The sequence below is a fragment of the Carassius gibelio genome, chromosome A23 (genome assembly GCF_023724105.1).
Source record: "Carassius gibelio isolate Cgi1373 ecotype wild population from Czech Republic chromosome A23, carGib1.2-hapl.c, whole genome shotgun sequence".
NCBI lineage: Eukaryota > Metazoa > Chordata > Actinopteri > Cypriniformes > Cyprinidae > Carassius > Carassius gibelio.
In genome coordinates, this window is record NC_068393.1 from 22,880,625 (window position 1) to 22,901,499 (window position 20,875).

General features: G+C 35.7%; 2 protein-coding genes across 7 annotated transcripts; one reads left to right on the top strand and one right to left on the bottom strand.

The window, feature by feature from the left end:
* Positions 1 to 1,122: 1,122 nt before the first annotated feature.
* LOC127944369 (F-box only protein 25) lies at positions 1,123 to 10,139 on the top strand. Of its 6 annotated transcripts, XM_052540248.1 has the most exons (12): positions 1,123 to 1,217; positions 1,622 to 1,776; positions 1,853 to 1,951; positions 2,562 to 2,662; positions 3,422 to 3,471; positions 3,639 to 3,731; positions 3,846 to 3,939; positions 4,064 to 4,248; positions 5,084 to 5,266; positions 5,531 to 5,674; positions 7,536 to 7,562; positions 9,191 to 10,139. In XM_052540248.1, the coding sequence occupies exons 2-12, from the start codon at positions 1,649 to 1,651 to the stop codon at positions 9,278 to 9,280; spliced, it is 1,194 nt and encodes a 397-aa protein (XP_052396208.1). In that variant the 5' UTR covers positions 1,123 to 1,217; positions 1,622 to 1,648; the 3' UTR covers positions 9,281 to 10,139. The 6 variants fall into 6 exon arrangements, with proteins under 6 accessions (XP_052396208.1, XP_052396209.1, XP_052396211.1 ...); XM_052540249.1 differs by lacking the exon at positions 7,536 to 7,562; XM_052540251.1 differs by lacking the exon at positions 1,853 to 1,951.
* A 425-nt stretch (positions 10,140 to 10,564) lies between these two features.
* LOC127944372 (testis development-related protein) lies at positions 10,565 to 20,875 on the bottom strand. The gene is made up of 4 exons (XM_052540255.1): positions 20,531 to 20,875; positions 16,295 to 16,342; positions 14,411 to 14,526; positions 10,565 to 13,085 (listed from the first exon to the last, which is right to left on the bottom strand). The coding sequence occupies exons 1-4, from the start codon at positions 20,615 to 20,617 to the stop codon at positions 12,656 to 12,658; spliced, it is 681 nt and encodes a 226-aa protein (XP_052396215.1). The 5' UTR covers positions 20,618 to 20,875; the 3' UTR covers positions 10,565 to 12,655.

The window sequence follows — 20,875 nt, forward strand, 5'->3', positions numbered from 1 at the left end:
CTCAAGCCATCCTATGTGTATATGACTTTCTTCTTTTAAAAGAATCCAATCACAGTTATAGAGTCAGTCCAAAAAGTCCAAAAAAGTGCATTCATCCATAATAAAAAGTGCCTCACAAGGCTCTGAGGGTGAATAAAGGCCTCCTGTAGTGAATTGATGCATTTAAAAAAAAAATAAACATATGTTTAATACATTTTTAATGTAACTCTGGTTGGATTAATCTGAAAGAAGAAAGTCATATACACCTAGGATGGCTTGAGGCAGAGCAAATTATGGGCTAATTTTCATTTTTGGGATAGTTCACCCTAAAATGAAAGGTTATCATGTACTCACTCTCCACACTTAAAAGAGTTAATTTGATTTAACCTTATTTAACAAGGCAAATTAATTAAGAACAAGTTCTTATTTTCAATAACAGCCTGGCAGGAGAATTAATATCTCATGATTAACATACAAACATGTTACAATGCATAAAACACATAAAATAAAAATAAAATCCAGTTAAAACGTTTACAGGTCGAGGTCAGAGCACTTTTTTTTTTTAAATGTACATACTGGAATACGTGCCTCTAATATCAATAACTTTTGTAGCACATTCCAATCATTTGGGGCTGCAAATTCAAAACCAGAACCAAACGTAGTTTTCTTTCTAGGGATAGCCAAGGAAATATAATTAGATGATCTAGTTGTATAAGTATTAAACACACAAAAAAATATTTTTTAAAGAATGTTGGTAACCAAACATTTGACAGTAACCACTGACTTCCATTAGAATTAAGAATGAACATCTTTACATTTTCTAGCTGCTTTTCAGCAGGCTGAGGGGCTTAAGCCTATTTATTCCTTGTATCAAAAACCAAGCAATGAAGTGTTTACTTTGTGATGCCGCATGATCCAATATGCTTGGTTAGTTTATTCCATCGTTTATTATCTTAATTTCCCTTCCCCATCACAAAATCAAAACATGTCAACATGTGCATCTTGCGTGTCACGTGTAAGAAATTGCAGCGACTGGGAGCTTGGCATAAACTCGTCAGTGATCGACAGGACCGAGAGCCAATCAGCTGTGGAATCCCGGGTAGCAACAAAATAAATACAAACTCGAAGGCCAATCACAAACGACGGGAGGCGTGCCATACACTCCGCTTTTCTGACTGTTTACTTCCGTCAATATTCAAAGAAAAGCAGAAAATCATCAACATAACAAAGGACTAGCTGTAAGTAAAATTAAATATTCGTCCGTTACCAATACAAACACGCTTTTGCAAGTAAAACAACAAAAGAGGTAGAGATTTGAGCTGTCTGTAGTGTTTTGTCGGCGTTTAAAAAAAAAGATAAGCCTCTTGGCAGGCTTTACATTTGAGAAAATGAATTGGCAGTAAGTTAGTCGTTCAACAATCATCTACAGTTTACAAATGAACATCAAAATGCGTAATTTTTGTTTTTACAAAGGTAATGGTTTACATAAAGAAAGTGAAATAAGTCTTTTAAAGCCTTGATTTGAATGACTGTTATTATATGTCTTGTCTGATCAGATCATGATGATATTGTTTGATCATGTGATATGTGACAAGCCTTTGCTCTGTTATAATGCTTTGAGATAATAATCTCTTGTATTCAGGTCTCTGTCTGGAGCAGGTGGAAGAACATGCCGTTCTTGGGCCAAGATTGGAGATCACCAGGCTGGAGCTGGATCAAAACTGAGGACGGCTGGAAACGCTTTGAATATTTGAGCCACAAGCTGGGAGACAATATCAATGAACTTACCTTGGAAGAGTAAGAGATGCTTTGAATTATGTCAGTTTAATGTAGTGATCGTTCAAGGGTGATAACCTTACCTTCAACCTTTCAGTCACCACCTCCGATCTTTAACCACAAAGCTACACCCCCTCAGAAAAGCACTGAGGAACCGACTAAACTGGAAGTGTGTTTGTGGCGTGTGGGAAGTCAGGTTTCCGTGTTTAGAACTGGTGTTTGTTATTTTAACCGTCTGTGGTCATTGTCTGGAATAGCATAGAACAGACAGCCGTGAACTGTTTTTTGAATATATTCAGACAGCGATACACTGACTGAGCTAAAACACCTTACTCTGACCATGCTTTCATGGGAACAACAGACCTGAGGTCGGTCAGACAGACTATAAGGAAATATGAACATTTGAATCCATCTGGCTGTGTGAGGACACAAGTAGTTGTTTGGATAGTTTTAGTGTACACCTGCATCACATGTTAAATTTCACTAGACGATAGACCGCACACTCACCTGTTTGAGCTTACACGTCTTCAGATCTTCAGAACTCATTTAGCAATACATTGATTAATAATTAATAAGAACTTGCATTGGTTTGTTGATCTGCACTATGTTTTATTGCATTATGTGTCAAGTTATGTGTAGTAGTAAGTGCTCCTAGCAGATAACAGTCTAAATTGCATGCTTGCTATCTGTTTATCACAATCATTTACTTTTTGTAGGTCACTCTGAATAGGATTGTTAAATGAAATGTATTGTCTAAAGTATATTTTGGTATAGTTATAGTTAGCTTTAACTTATTAACTCTCTAGATTGGACATTGACAAGGAGAACATCTACATGGGAGATGTCTGTGAAGTAGCTGCCAAGAAGAGAAAAAAGGATTTCTTCAACAACAACACTAAGTCACAGTGTAAATAAACTATGATATTTTATTACATCACACTTGATAATCACAACAATGATGTCAAATTGAACTGTAAATTATAGTTTTTTCGGAAAGTGGGCAGTTATGTTTTTTAGCGGTCATTATATAAAAAAAATATAAGACCACAGAATGCTGCAGTTGGGCATTCAGAATTAATTTTTCATTGGAGCTTTGTATTTATTAATCATTTAATATGTTGTTGTTGTTTTTTACATCATGATAAATTACAAGTCTAGATAGATTTAATTATGTAGTGCTTTATATAAAACAGATTGTTTCTTTGTTAATTTTTTTTTTTTTTTTTACTGTGCAAAAATCTATGACCACAGAATGCTACAGTTGACCAATCAAAATCAAGTTTTCTAGAGAGCTCTGTAATCTTAACCAATCACAGATAAATTCACATATAAGCCTAAGCAGTTGAACATTATTTTACTTATCCTCAAATTGTTCCAAACTTCTATGCATTTCTTTCTTCTGTGGAACACAAAAGAACATATTCTGAAGGAAAACTGGTAACCCAACAGTTTCAGATCCCTTTGTTTTCCATTAGAATTTTTATCCATAAAATGGAAGTCAATGGGAACGGAACCTTTTTTCAAAATATCTTCTGATATGTTCCACAGAAGAGAGAATGATATACAAGTTTGGAACATCATGTGGGTGAGTAAATAGTGACAGAATGTATGTAATGCATATAATATAGCAGTATATAGATTAAATGTACTTGAATCTTTTTCTCAGTTTTTTTCCAGGAGCGGTGGATCTATGTTCAGAAGGAGAGTACGCGAGAGGTGAGAGAAATTATGTCATAGCAACCACATGTACAAGACTCAAGGAGTAGCAAACAAACAACTGAAGTCATAGAATAATTTGATGTCATTGTTTAGATTTAACAGTTCTCCCATCGGAAGACTTTTCTAACTTTTGTCGAATGGGAACCGTGTGTTTGTTGTTGCAGAGGCATGGGTACTGTACGCTTGGTGAGGCCTTCAATCGACTGGACTTTTCCAGCGCCATTCAGGATGTGCGGCGATTCAACTATGTGGTCAAAGTAAGATGCTCTGTTCTCTGCTGGACAGTCACTAGAATACCTCTCTCCGTTTGATTTACTTACTCTGCTTCTGTATCGTCTCTCACTTTATCCACTCTTGTTTACTTCTCCTAGCTTCTGCAGTTGATTGCCAAGTCCCAGCTGACGTCTTTGAGTGGAGCTGCTCAGAAAAACTATTTCAATGTCCTGGAGAAGATTGTGAGAAAAGGTGAGCTGATCATTCAGAATTATTCACAGACTTTATCCAGTTACATAATAAATGCAGAAGGCAATTGTCTTAATATAAGTACATATACAAATGTATATTTGTTTTTGTTTTTTTAATCTCACAGTTCTGGATGACCATCATAACCCACGTCTGATCAAGGCGTTGCTGGATGATCTAAGCTCCACGCTCTGCATCCTCATCCGAGAAGTTGGGAAGTGTGTGCTGATTGGTAACATCAACATTTGGGTCTGCCGTTTAGATACCATCTTAAACTGGCAGCAGCAGCTCAACAATTTGCAAATTCCAAAGGTAGTCTTTTTTACAGTCTCATGGGTTAAGCATAAGCACAAAGCAGTTTGTCATTGGGTTTATTGAAAGAGTTATCTAACCCCCTTTAAAGCACCCCAAAAAAATGCACAGGTCAGTCAAAATCTATTTGTGACTAGTGGGATGATTAATAAATAAAATGATTATATTAATATTTTATATCGTATAATTTTTAACTTTTACATTATAGATCTGGGCCATATGGCCAAAAAACAAAAACAAAAACAAAAAACACAATATCTCAGTATTTTTTGGCTGATTTGCGATATATGGCATATATCTCTGTATTTTATAATTTTTTTCATTTGGATTAAAACAATATATATGTTATTTTATTTATTTATTTACTTACCAATTTTGATAAATCATTAAACTAATTAATAATTAAACATTATTAAATAATAAATAATTAATTAATACAAATGATAATAAATAATTAATATAAAATAAATATATTTAAAAATATGTATTTTAATATTAAAACCATATTACTAAATATAAAAATGCTAATAAATAATAATCAATGGTCTCCATAGACTTCCATATGTAACAGAGATGCTTTGCTTATCGAACAAATTAATAAGCCTTTAGGACTAAAGTCAGCTGTTCTTGTATCTTGTATTTCGGCTGTTCCAAGCTTTATCATGGCAGTGGGTGGATGTTTCTGTACAATAGTCCAAAAGAAGTCCAATAAAGTGCATCCATCCATAATAAAAAGCGCTTCTTGTGCATGACCATCATCTTGTATTTATTGTGAGTGTAGCAGCCAATAATCTTCTCTTTATATTTATATAATGCTAAATATGTCTTGTTGCAGCAAGTTTCAAATGGCATTACACTGAGCGACCTTCCTATGCACATGCAAAACAACATCCTGTTCAAGTTTAGTGATGCCTGTGACATCATCAATCTGGGACAAACCACTCCAACACTGCAAATGCTCAGTGAGGACCGGCAACTGTGGAAAAAACTGTGTCTGTTTCATTTCGCAGAGAAACAGGTGAGGAATAAGAATTTATTAAGTCAGTCATAAAGGCCATTACCATCACACACAAATTCACACATACTCACATACACATACAGATTCAAAGTCAAAGGTCAAAGATTGAATGAGGTTTTATCTGAGATTATTTAACGTGAGTCTTTTTGGAAATTCAAAATTGCTGAAAGTTGGGTCAGTGACTTAATTTGGCCACAAGATAGCAGTCATGCACACAAGCGTGTGAGACAGGCCTCTGTTCCTCACAGAGCTCTCTGTGTTCAGTTCTGCAGGCACTTGAGTCTGTCAGAGAAGGGCCATGTGGACTGGAAGCTGATGTTTTTTACACTTCAGAAATACTACCCTGTGAAAGAACAGTACGGAGACACTCTGCAGTTCTGCAGGCACTGTAGCATCCTCTTCTGGAATGTAAGAAATCCTTTCTTAAATGTCTGGTCTGTGAATAGACAGTACAACATCCCTTCGGATTTTGTCACTATTTAGATGTAAGTGCTTTTTTCAAAGTTTCTAATGTTGAAGCCCAGTACAGTATGTGCCACACTTGATTGCTCCTAAACAAACAACCCTAACATGCCGTTTTTTTGTGTGTGTGTGTGTGTGTGTGTGTGTGGAAAGATCTTCTATAATGGCAGTTTGTGGTTAGGAACTCCTTATAGACACAATTATCGATAGACAAGCATCAGTTTGTTCCATTGATCTTAATAGGCGACCAGTATTAGCATATGTTCCTTCATTAAAATGTTTGGGGTCAGTAAGATTTGTTCAATGTTTCTCACTAAAGCAACATTAATTTTACTAAAAAAAGAAAGAAAAGAAAGTAAAAAAGATATTGAGCAGTGTTCGAAATAATTGGAAAAATTGTGAACATTTCTAAATAATTGTTGTAATATATTTTCAAATGTAATGTTTCAGCATTATTATTGTTTTTTTTCAGTGTCACATGATCCTTCAGAAATCATTCTGATTTGCTGTTTAAGAAACATTTCATATACATGTTGAAAACAGTGGCCCTTTCTTAGTAGTTTTATTTAAACTGATACATTTTTCAGGATTCTTTGAATGGATAGAAAGTTAAAAAAACATTTATTTTAAACGGTAATGTTTTGTAACATTATAAATGTCTTTACTGTCACTTGATCATTTTAATGCATTTTTGTTGGAAAAAAGTATACATTTATTAAAGAAAGTATTTTTACTGACCCCACATTTTTTAACAGTAGTGTTTTTAAAGGAATAGTTCACATTTACATTCCCCGAACATTCAAGATAAGGGGGCAAAAATGCCCCTGTATAATGTTTATGAATTTTATATTTTTATCATCTGATATCGTTAATATCACACGAACAGCGCCGTATTTTCCCCAAATATCGGAACGATTGCAAATGTGATACTGATTTGATGAACAGTTCAATTAACAAGAACGTAATTTTAAGTGACTTAAAATTAACGAAAATAGTTCCAAACAAAGCCACAGTAGAAATGTTTTTCCTCTCTGAGAAACACACAACAGTGTCCCTTACTGAATCAGTCAGCGGTTTGAACAAATCAGTTGAATGAATGACTCAATGACTTTTTTATGCAGTGATTTGTTGCAACCTACTGCCGATTCTAGGTTTATATTTAAAGTATATTTTCCCTTTTCTCTTCAAAAATCATTTCAAATATCAGTGTTAACAAAAATCAGTATTAAAGCTCTCTGTATTAAATCATCAGTATTAAACATCACAACATCAATTTTAGATTATAATAATTTTTTATTAGATTCTGTGCCACCTCTGCATTACAAACACAAATTTTGTTGATGCTGATTTAATTAGATTGGTAACAGCCCTATAATGTCTTGCTATTTTAATTTATTGATTAAATTAAAGAATTTGAAATTGTTATTAGTTTAGAAAAAGAATTGGCCTGATAAAGGTAAAAATGCTTGTGAAAGGTACAAATCAACCTAAACTTATTGGAAAAGTTAAATTTCAGCAAACTAATCACTGCACAGAATATGAAGAATATCGAAAGCTTTGGGGGTCAGCAGTCAACAGAAGTCCTAAACCTGCCAAAGTACCAAAACAATAACGCACTCAGCAAAATATTGTCTAATTATTGTTATAAACTGATTTCTGGAAAATATATATATATATTTTTATAAATAAATACCTAGCTTCAGGTTATATCTATTCAATTTGCCCTCTGTAATATCTTCGTCTACCCTTTGACCTTTAGCTTTTTTATTCTCTCCCTGTTCTCCTCCTGGTCCCTTAACTCCTAAAGGACAGACACCTGGCTTTAATCTTTAAGGTACATGTTCAGTTTTTTTAATGAGTGTGCACTTGTTTTGAAAGTAGTGTCTGTAAATAAAATTAGTTTTGCTTCATCTGTCATTTTTTTTCTTTTTCTCCTAACCTCCGTCAACTTATTCTTTTTCTGCCCATCATTTTGTCTTGCACTTCCATTTGAATCAGTAGGATTGATCTGTAATGTTTGTATTAATTTCAATGTTTGATTGTACATATTTTTCTGAATGTCTTATTTTTCCTCATTTGGTTTATGTTGTCAGTATGTTTCACATCACCGTTATACACTATTGCATCTCTCGACTGATCACATGAACATGCATACAGTGACCATTATATTTGCTTATACCTAGGGATTTAAATACACCCCTAACCCTGAGTATTACACTTGGTGTGTAACTTGCAGTGCTGGGTAGTAACTTAATATTTTTAATGTAGTTTAGGTTATACATTATATATAATTGTGCATTTAAGTACTAAAATAATATTAATTAACAACAAGTACTTGCTGTAGGGTTAGGATTAGTGTCTGGTGTAGGATTATTGCATGTACTTATGCATCATTTTATTTTTTGAATGATTACATATTATTCACACAACGGCAGTAAATTATTCATAATTTATTGATTCTCTGATGTAGGTTAATGATCACATGACATGTAGGTAAACAAAAAATATATATTAAATTTTTTTTTTTAAATATTTAATTTCCTGTTTTAGTATTTTATATATATATATATATATATATATATATATATATATATATATATATATATATATATATATATATATATATTATATATATATATATATATATATATATATATATATATATAATATTTTTATGATAGAAAATATTATAGAAGGCCATTTTTGCCACTGAATAAAAAATAATACTTTTAATATGTAATTGCGATTCCGAGTTTCTCAGAATTCTGATGTAATAACTTGCAATTCGACTTTATTTTTTATAAAAAATTGCAATTACCTTGTTTTCTTTCATGTTTAGTGGCGGAAACGGGCTTCCATAGAATATATTTTTGAAAATGAGTATGATACAAAATAATCATCTAAATTATGTGATAAATGGTTTAAGTCAAAAGTAAAAGTAATCAAAAAGAAGTCAAAATGCATTACCTAAAATGTGTATTCTAATAGATTTGGTTAAATAATAATTTACCAACTACAAATCAGTAACAGTCTACAGTTGTTAATTAACCGACTCAGCTCTGGTACTGTAATTCATCTTACATTGTTTGTGCTTCAGACATTAATAATACCACAACTAATACGGCTAGTAGAGGAGAGTTGTGTTAGAACTTCAGATCAGACTTACAATTTTTGCCAGGTGGATGATAAAAAGGGCAGCAAAATCCCATACACTTTTAAAAATATGTTATGTATTGGCCACGATGGTTCCATGAAGGCCTTTTATTATCCATTGAATCTTTCTTGTGCACTAAAGTCTTTATAGTGAAACAAATTTCTTTAGATTATTAAAAATGTTTTTCACTGGGAAGGGACCCTAGCAACCAACCTATGTAGTTGCAGCTTTTGCATGGACAAAAACACACACATTTGAATCAGAAAATGCTTCAATCTGATTTTGACTGCTTTCTCTTTCCATCGCAGGACTCGGGACATTCTTGCACAGCAAATGATCCAGACAGCTGCCTCACCCCTGTCTCTCCCCAGCACTTTATAGACCTCTTCAAGTTCTGAAATCCAGAATGTTGTTGGACCTCTCGTCTTGCGATCTCCTTTGGAAAACACCTGAAAACAAAGACCTCGAAACACTGATAGAACATTTTCAACTTTTCAACTCAGTGCTCCAAACCATGTCCTTTCCTCTCCTCTTTTAGGTTTCCCAGACAGTTGTACTGTGATTAATATGTCAAATGTCCAACAGTGTAACCAATGACTGAATTTTCTGCTGCCTCACCCAAACTTTAAGGGCTTATGGAAAGATGTCATAATATTAATGTTCCTTACATATTTGTCCACTTTTTTTTTTTTCCTCGTTGTGTTCTTAGACAATTCATCTGTTATTTAAGCACAGAAAGATGGGAGATGAACAGCAAGAAAAGGAGGGATATGTGAAGTTAAGAGTGTTTGTGGGAAAAAAGAAAAACTTGATTTTGGGAAAGACAAACTGAAGTGAAAAGAGATCCTAAGCAGAGATTATATTGTCTTTTCATGTATGCATTTTCATTTCTATACCAATGAAATGCACATCAGAAGTAGTCCTAGGTAATGTTTACGTGAGCTCTCGTGTTGTTTTGTCACGTTGTGCGTGTATATATTTAATGCGTCAACACTAAAGTGTACATTTACTGCACAAGACAACTTTTTACGATACATTTTTGTCAAATCTGTTGTGAGGGCAGATGGAAAATCCAATGTAAGCCTTGCTATTTATGAACAAATGTATTTTATATCCTTTCTCTGAACTTTGTAATATTCCGTTACTATTCCAATAATTTAAATGTCACTGAAATGGTTGTGTATGATGTGTTTGGTACTATCAAGCATTTGCAAGAAACAAAGTTACCTAAAATAATTAAAAGTCTTGTTGTATTGGTATGGTCTCAAACTTGTTCACCGATGGATCCTCTGCAGTGAATGGGTGCCGTCAGAATGAGAGTCTAAACAGCTGATAAAAACATCACAATAATCCATGCAACTCCAATCAAGCAGTTATTTTCTTGTCAAAAGAAGTTGCATGTTTGTAAGAAACAAATCCATCAAGATGTTTTAACCTTAAACCATTACTTATCTATCTGTAATACTGCTTTCTTCAGTATAAAATCATCTCGTATGAATCGGGAGAGCAACATACACAGATCATGCAACATTTACAAGCGAAAACATTTAAAGAGCAGTTCTAAATAAAATGTGGATTTCATCTGAAGCTAAAAGGTTTAAAGTTAAATAGCCTAAATGATGGATTTGTTTTATTATAAACACATTTTTCATAAACATAAAAAAATGGGAGGGAGGGGGTGCTTGTTTATAAAGTAAATTTTATTCAGATTCACCAACTTATCTGAACCCCTGGAACTACAGCATCTTATTGTTTGTATTTAAATCATAATACAAAAAAAAAAACATTCAGTAGTAAAATCAAAGTCCCTAAATATAAAGAGCAAAATCTGAAACTAACAATTTGTAATCATCGTTCAAAGTTCAAACACATATTTGTACTATACTAATTATATAAAGCTACTATGAACAACTATGAGCAGCAAACCCACTTACGTTCAGAATCTGCTTACAAATAATCTCCTGAAATCTGCAACAAGACACTCAGTCATGTTCTTCTAGCAAACCAAAGATCTTAGAGGCGCTTCAATGGGATCGGCCAAAGGTTTATACACAATACATTTTACATCAGTCTTATAAATGATGATTGTCATTTTTATCATGTTCAGGGTGTTGGAAGAGAATAACTAGTTGTCATGTGATCACTAGAAAATGAATTTTAAGTCGAGGCACTGCAAGAAAAACACTTCATGATAAAACAGCACAGCTCTTGAGGTCTTTGGAAGGCTTCAACTAATAATGTTTGTAACAATCGTTACTATTAAGCATTATTAATGAGACCTGGATGCTCATTCCTTTCCTGAAAAACCAACCAGTTTAGAACTTCGTTTCAACCCTAGAAGACTGTGTTTTTCCCCCCCAAATGAGTCCAATGATTATAATTAGCACTTTGATTAAAGCTCAAAATCTCCAGCGACAGGACCGAGCACATACAACTGAAAACTGTTCCCTGTTAAAGTCTAAAGCCGCAGTAAACTCTTCTTTGTTACTGAAAAGTGGCACTGAATATATTGCTAGCATGATCAATATAGCGAGTAGTTTGGGATTATAGCAAGGAAATGACTGCATAGAGTAATTAGAGGACATTACGATTGTGAATCAGCAGGCAGTAGCGACTGTAAATCTACGAATGAAGGTGTTTCTACATCATTTCACATTCATTCTTGATTTACACAGCGGAATAAATTAACCACAGCTGAATCGAAGATTCGAGCATTACACACAAAGCGTCGATCTCTCGTCACGAGTGATTATCGCGACTGAGAATCTCACTGAGATTAATCGGCGCTGATAAAATGTAGATTTAAAGAGACAGAGTTTACATACAAATTAGATATTCCGTCATCATTTATTCACCCTTATGTCATCTAAAACCTGTTTGATTTTATTCTGCGAAAAAGAGAAGTTTACCTAAATGACTGAATGACTGACTTTTCATACAATGAATGGAGAATTATTGCTGTAAACAAGGACTTATTCTCAGGCTGTTTCTCAGATAACTTTATTGTGTAAAAAAACTCATAATACAGTCATTTGGACTGTATTTACTATAATTTTATTGTCATTTTAGCAGCTGTTAAGTCTTGGTCTGGGCAGCACAATTTTTTTTTTTGGGCAGGGATGAAAACGAGGTAATAGGGGATAGAAGTACAGTGCACTGGGTTTAAAACATGCTGAGTGTTAAGCTGATGAAATGTCTTTCTGAAAAGCTTTCAGAAAATAAAAAAACGAAATAAAGCAGTTTTGAAAGTTGTAAAAATTATGTGATCTAGGACCTGTATACAGTACTACCACTGTCCACAGCCTCATTATCATTATTCAATATGGCGTCTGACTGAGGTTTATGGTTCTAGCATGACTAAGTCTATTATGGTTCTTGGGACATTCGGCTAATCTACATCTTTTGTGCTCCACAGAAGAAAGAGATAAAAACAAACAGGTTTGAAACGAGGGGGAATAAACAATGACAAGATTTCCATTTTTGGTTGAACTCTCTCTTTGAGTGTTTAAATGTCATTTAACCTTTAAAAGTAATTTACAAAACGCCATGGTGATGTCAGACACTAACTAGGAGTACATCCAGTGATTTCAAACGAGGAGGCTTCATTCAAAAATTGGAAGCGCATTTTATATCAAATGGGAAGTTGACAGGCACTGGAAGCAGGCACTCTTGGTCTGAGGGTCCTACTCTTCACATCTTCATATCAGTGGGTTGTCCAATCAGAGCTAGTTTTCAAGGGGGTGTGGCCATCCGTTTAGACATTGATATGGAAATTATTTTAGCCCCTCCCAGTTATTCTCTGATAGGCTGGCTGGACTTCGGCGACGAACTGCGGCTAATTTATCTCGCGCCCGAGCCGCCCACTGGGCAGGGCCACCGGTCTGTGATTCAGTCAGACTAGCGTAACGAGACGAGTCCTCCTCTGAACCCAAGCCAACCCAGGACGGCAAGCCCAGAGAGTGCGGCAGAGACAGTGACAGCGGGGAAGACAGCGGGGACGAGTCACTCTTCTTCTCCGGCTCATTTATTCCCTCCTCCACCCCGTCGTTCAGCTGAGGCGGCTCCCAGCCCTCAATCTTGTCAATCTTCCTCGTAGGTGTGATTTGCTTCATCGTCATGGTGATGCTGTCCCACAGACAGTGCGCTTTGTCTTTTTCCGAGTGCGCTTTACTCTTGTCGTCCTCCCAGTTTTTCTTAGCAGACCTGGGAGAGAATGAAGCAGCAGGATTTATTGTAAGGTGAAAATGTTCTACCCTCAAAAATGATTAAAACCACTTGTACTGCTTGCATAGCTGAAAAAAAAAAATCATAAATTAAACAAATTAATTGAATTCAAAGAAATTTCAGCACTATTATTATTGTTTTTGCTACTACTACTAACTCTCTCTTTCTCTCTCTCTCTCTCTATATATATAATACACACACACACACTCAATCTTAATATTTGCTTATATGAAAGTGTAAAGGGATCAACAGTGAATATATTATGCTGTATGTACAGTATGATGTTTGGTTATGTGTCATAATGGCACAAGCAGCCACATACTGTCCAGTATGCTTCAGCAGAAAGGACAGAGGCCGGGCCACAGGGTGCGGTTTCCATTTCAGACACTTACTTGATGGTTCAGTTTAACGTAAGACTATATTTATGTCCAAAAACATATATGTTAGATTTTCCATTGCTATGTAAAGATATATTTATCTCTATTTTTACTGCATACAGTAGCCGTATCTTCATTTCTAGGCACTCAAATGTGCCGTTTCTACGTCTCTGCTGGTAAAATACTTTTTCCTAATCCAACTTTAATATGCAGAGTCACCTCTAAACAAGCTACTAGTTCATTTCCCCCACAGACTGACTGTAAACACCGCGGCTCTGTGCTGGTTTTACAATACGGCTTTGTTGGATTCAAAAGCCCAACGTCAATTTCTGGCTCAACTAATGGTGTGAGTTTGAGGCAGACCAAAAGATTTGAACAATGTGGTTTTGAATTTTCCCACCAAGCCCATCCAATGCAGAGACGCTTGTAAAGAAGCACATAAGCCAATGTATTCTATTTTAAACATCTTTTGTGTGTGTGTGTGTGTGTGTGTATGTATGTACAAACATCCAATAATCATCCCAAAAACATTCTGTTGATGTACATTCTATTTCTTAAACATCATAAAAACATCTACAGGGAATGTTTAAGCTCCTAAAATGACTAGAAAAAAAAATAATGTTTTCATTTTCATTTGGAAGCTGTAATGAAATAAAACCTCACAAATAATAATAAGAATAAGAATAGAAAAAAATGCATCAATAAATGGTTATGTAATATAAAAACCAATCTAGGTTAACCTTTCAGCAAAGTTAACTATGTCATGACACATACTGCTACTTAAATATAAAATAATTAATACATTTAAATGAGTCAGTTTTGTTTTTGTCCCACCCATCCCTGTTTACTAGGTACAATCATCTAAATTTATTGCAATCATCTCAAAAATACATATGTAGAAACATACTTAATTTAGCTTTAGCTTACCCTCTTCTGTGAGAGACGGTGACTCCTGTCAGCAAGAAGTGTTCATCGTCCTGAGACGGAAACAACTTCTTGTCTCCTTTTTCTCGCTTTGATTTTACCTTCTTTGACTTCGAATCCTACAAAAGGTCAAAAACAGAGTCACAAACAATGCAGAAATTGCTCGTTTATTCATACAATAGGACTCTGGGCAGAGTAAAGCGACTGTTGGTGTGTTATGTGTCAGAAAGGCTCAGCTTTGGTTTCTCAGCGAGACAGAAATACAGATGGTAAGAGATGATTGCATGTTTAAGCCTGGCACAGAGACAGCTAATCACAAAGACACACTTCATCTTGGATGCAGGAGCAGAAAGCGGTGTCTGACGGACAGAAGGCCAGACATCTGAGCAGACGTGTGTGTGTGTGTGTGTTTTGGGTCATTCTGCAATCTGACGCATTCCTTCAGACTCCCTCCTGCCTGCTTCCAGTATGACCCTCAGGATTTGAAATACCGACCCGGCTTTGCAGCTTATTATATAGAAAAGTACCTTTGACACAATTTCTCGCTCACTTTCACAAGTTGTTCAGTTTTTTCTGACTGGCCTTGTACAGAATGTTCTTCCATCGACTGAAAAAAGTATCATATTTCACTCCAAAATCAGAATTTAGATTTTTTTTTTTATTATTATTTTGTAAGCACATCATAGTAGTTTTGTTGCACTGGATGATTTTAATTACAGCAATGAGAATAATTTTTGAATTATGGTAATGAGAATTTCTGGGGATTTTCTGTTAAGCACCTAAAAAACAAGTGAAACATGTTTATGTGGAAAATCATACATTTCAAACAACTAAATCATTCTAACATCCAAAGGAGAAGCTTTTAGCAATTGACTAAAAATTATAACTTCCTTAAATGTTTCCACATTCCCTGTCAGATTTCAGAATGGCATTCGGTAAAGTTTTTTTTTTAATGTTTGATTTGTTTATGCTTATATAGAGAATTACTTTATATGCAAATAATCTTAACGGTTCTAAAATAGGCTTCATACTGAAATATAGGAATATTGCATTTACAAGTTAAATTGCATTCATTTCTGTATCCTCCAGATATTTAGTAGCTGTTGCTACATGTCTGGAGGAATTAAAATGTACCGAACACTAAAAAAGGTAACAGCACCAGATTAATTTTATTCGCCACTCCCTGTTTTATTTCAAACCAAAGACCTCTGTGTTCTATCACTCCGCTGTGCTAAAACATGCCATCTGATTATGCACATAAACACTTGTTATGTCGGGACCAGCTGTTATTATGAGCATTAGGAGTCTTCGGGCACATTATTCATTCCATCAGATAAACAGATGTTACTATTGGACTCGTCTTTGACCTCAAAGAAAGCACTACACTTCAGCACCTGCCATCCCTGGAGGAAACAGCAGAACTCTCTGGAAGTCTCTGTTAGCATCTATAAAGAAGTCAAATCAAGGAAAACTGATTTCTCAGGATCCTTTGAGATTAAAAGAGTTCATTGTGCCGTATATATATATTTCTACTGGTCAGAAACAGTTCAGATACTTGTTTAATCATTTAAAATATGACATGACATCAGTAGGAAAGCACAGCACTGAATGTTTGCTACTTTTGCTATTGTCCAGATTGTTCTGAAAGAATGTCACATCCTCTCTACATGTTTATCAGATTATCCACAACACACTCACACACACACATTTTCTCCCCTCCACTGCATTCCCTCCATTCATCGCGTTCATTCACACACAACTGACAAAAATAAAAATTCTTTCATATCAGGCTTTTCTCGTCACATCCTAACAATGCTGCTATGGTATTGTTTCGGACACTGTCAACACATTACAAAACGTTATGCATGTGTGTGTTGGCGTGTTTACCTTTGTTGAGGGGCTCAGAACTTCCTCTGTTCCCTCGGAGTCTTTATCCTAAAGGGCAAATGCCAAGGAGAACAAAACAATGAGAACACAAGCACACACTTAAACACACGCTAATGTCTGCGAACACAACAGACACAGAAAAATGTGAGGGATATTTTTAGCATGCTACATAAACACGGTCTTGCACATTTGAGGAGGGACCTGAAAATGATCGTTTTCTGTCAAGACAAAGAGTCAGAACATGACTGTGGTTAAGGAGTAAAACACTCCTCTTATAGATATCCCACTAGGTTCAAGTGTAATCCAATCTTTTAGTGTTAATGTTATAATTAATTCTGACTATTTTGGGGGATCAATCATAACTGCTCTGGCATTCAACTTCCTGTTAAGTGTCTGACCTCTTCCCCTTCCTTCCTGCCCCACCTATTGCTGCCTCTTGGAAAGTTCTTACTTCACTTTTTCACTGCCCTAAAAAGGCAGGAGACTTTTAGCCCTAGCGCAACAAACTGAAGAGCAAAGGATGCACATTAGGTGTGTAACTGATGCTTTATCTGCCTCAGAGAATTATGGGAAACGGAGCTGTCACACAAAACTTTCGCCCTCAAGAACTGATACATATATCTGCCATCTTTGCTCTTCGGACCTGTTTGAGCCAAACACCTAAAAGTATCATGTGACTAAGCAACACAACTGTTCTGGCAATTGATAATAATAATAATAATAATAATAATAATAATAATAATTAGACTAAATGTTTTGTGAGCACCAAATAAGCATATATAAGGATGATATCTGAAGCATCATTTCACACTGGTATAATGATGCTAAAAATTTCTTTGAATATATATTAAGACATAAAACGGTCATTTAAAATTGAAATAATATTCTTCTTTATTTTGCACAAACAAATGCATCCTGGGTGACTTATTTAAAAAACATGATTTGATTTCACACAACACTTGTTTTATTATATATATATATATATATATATATATATATATATATATATACACATACATACACACACATGCATATATAAAATGTAATATCTTTACCCTTGATTATGGCCAACCCTTCCACCAACACAATAAGACAACGTTTCAGGCAAATCCAGGGCAAACACTATTATTCTGACATGACTCAAAGGCAGAATTTGATTCATATGAAGAGAGAGAGAAAGATCAACCTCTGTTCTGCAATGTCCATGTCATTCCTCCCTCTGCCTCCACCTTTTCTACTCCCTCTCACTCCTTGTATCACTGCCACACACCTCCACCCCGTCTTACCGAAGCGCTTGGCCTGATTACAGTGAAGTGCTCATTTCTACATGAAAGATTGAAGCTAAGATGCAAAGAGGAATGTTTCGGATATTTTAAGTCCTTTACCCTCTGGACTCTGCTATTTCTTATGATTGTGGCATATTGGGGACAGCTCAGACCTGACTTCACTGAAAAAAAAAAAAAAAGCGTATGATTGAAGAACACAGGGTCATAGGAGTCAATTTATTCTGCCTTCAATTTATTTATGAAGGACCTAACCACAGTATCAACAAAACTGTACCTCTGAATACTGATGTTTACCTACTGGCAACCTGACATGGTTTAAAATAAAACCAATGCTCATAAAATAGCTCGATATAAACTGCTCGAACAGAGAGGACATTCATCTCCATGAAAACTTGTTTATCAGAGGAAAATCAAAACTTTCTATAAAATTTGAGGTCCTGACGGGACCTGAATAGAACTGGAGCTAACTGTAAGCGAAGGTTCGCTTGGCCTCATCCGTCGGGCTTCCTGCTCTACATACCAAGTTCTGGGTGAACAAACTGTCTAGCAGCTGAAGGAAGCGGATCTCACTGAAATATCCCTTTGTAGACTGAACAACACAAGACCATTCCTTTCCTTCTCCAACATACAGTCCACAAGCCTAGTAGTATCACTACTGTAATGAGCCATGAGCTTCACTAAAATAATTTGCCCATTGGCCTCTGACCACCATGGCCTCCTAACAATCCCCATATCCGCTGATTGGCTTCATCACTCTGTCTCCTCTCCACCAGTAAGCTGGTGTGTGGTGGGCGTTCTGCCGTCACATCTTCCAGGTGGATGCTGCACACTGATGGTGGATGAGGAGATACCCCCTCAAAATGTAAAGCGCTTTGAGTGCCTAGAAAAGCGTTATATTAATGCAATGAATTATTATTATTTATTTTTATTATTAAAATGACCATGGTGCTGTACTACCATGGTTTTGGGCAGGGTACAATGGAAATAATATCTATTTTTTTATTTACCACAATAATAGTGTTTTTTTTTTTTTTTGTATTGTGAGAGTACTATGGTATTCTTTATGCCTTGCACGACAGTACCACAGTCCAGTATCAAATGCTAATACTATTTTACTTTTATATACATTAGGATTCTGAAATTCAGGATTTAACATGGTATTTACTTGACGGTATTTGAACCATACCATGGTATTACCATGGTCTTAGTCTCAGCCTCAGATGTCACGACCACATGCATTTAATGCATACGGCTCCCAAAATGGGAAACACTTTGGGAGTTTCGAAGTTGTCATCGCAACACGCTCTTTTTCGTGCCTGTCTCTTTAAATACAAAAAGGCGGGCCTTGGCCATTCATAGCAGCCAAGGTTTCCAGACCTTCTGTCATCAGTCTGAAGGTCCCGCTATGCAAACTACCATGGTCTTAAAAATTTTTTCTGTTCTTTTTTGTAATTGTATAAATAGCAATTCAGTAGTAGCTGCAAAGTAGCAACCCAACTTTGGGTTGAGTGTATATATATCAAAGTACATAATATATGACAACATGGTACAGTGATGGTATCAAATGGTAATACCATGGTACTCTGGCACATCAATTAATTTAACAAGCAGCATGTAACAGCTTTGATTGCTGAATATACTATTTATAAATCAGGATTTGAGATCAAAACCCAGCAGACAGTTTGGTCTAGCAGCTAGACTAGTTGTCATAATGTCTTTCATAATCAGACGAGGATATCAGAGATTTTGACTAGACTCTTTCCCATCTCTGAGACCAAAAATCTGTTTGTGGAACAGATTCTCTTGGGAAGAACATAACCGTGGTTTAGTCAAGGCCGTCTAATATCACACTAGCCACAGAATGCAGTGGGAAGCTTGAACTCTTTTACTGCAAGCTTCTGAAATATATATATATATATATATAAAAAAGTGAGGGGGAGAGAAAGCAAGCTTATCTGCAACCGTCTCCTGCTGTTACACTGTAGGACCTTATCTGACTCCTGCAGTCTAACAGCTGACAGAACATTAGATCTGAAAAGAAGGACGGCAGCAAATGCCATGAATCTGTATTTAAACTCAGCCACAGCAGAGCAACATTTAATTAAGATACATTTGATCATAACCACACACACACACACACACACAAACGACATGATCATTCATATCTCAGCACTGGCTCAGAAAAACATGCAGGGAAACATGAACAAAACTTAAATGTGAGAATCTTCTCATATTCTTGTAGACTCTTATTCTGCTGGAATATTACATTATATTCATTTTGTTCTGCTGTAGTATATAACATATTATCATAGCCCTATTCTCACATTCCATACTCATATTGGTCAACAGATACAGGTTTATTATTAAAGGCCGATGGCATAAGCAAAAACAAAGGAACATTCAGTTATTATGTAAATTCCAAATAAATCATTTCCATGAGCCCAAATTCTAAGAAATACAAGCCAGCTAATTTACAAAACCAAAATATGGCCTTTTTATGCAGTCATAGAAATTTGATTAATGCAAATTACATTTAAATAACCGAAAAAAGCATGTAAACAGTTATTTTCACTGTCTTAGTACTTTTAATATTATATTCCACTCTCATTCTTTCATAATAATAAAAACTGTCTGAATCCTTTATTTGCATATTCGGAATATTCAAAATGTTCCCTTTATCACATGTTCCATATGCTTCATACTGAAATACCCTCCTGAAATTTAAAATGTCAAACGAGAGCGATTTCAAAACTAAGGTGACACATTAATAAGCGGGTTAATGATATTTATCATTTCGCTGCTGTTTGTATAATCTTACTTCACGACTCGCTCGGGGGAGCATCCGCTTTGTAAACAATACAGTCACTGTACAGACAGAAATGTGACCCAGCCAAACTCGAGCACATCTGATCTCTCAGGTTTGAAGGCCACGGGCAACATCACACCTCACCTGACTCGCGTGCTCGTGATGCCACGACGCCTCGTCCTCCTCCGACGCTTCATCCACCAGAACTTTGCTCTTGCTCTTCTTGAACATGATTATGCGCGCTCGGGGTTCAGCTGTATCTCAGAAGCACGGGATTGTCCCAGTCCATGGGACGCGAGTGAAGACTCTTGATGAGGAGATCGCGAGGAGGCAGCGGTTAAATCAGAACAATAACTCGTCTGTGATCACGATACCCCCACACGCACACTTTCCTCCAGCACACTATCTTTCTTTGATGAACGTCGGGGCACACGGTTGGCTGGAGCACCTGGACCGCCGCTCCTCCCATCGTGGATCAGATTGCCGCTG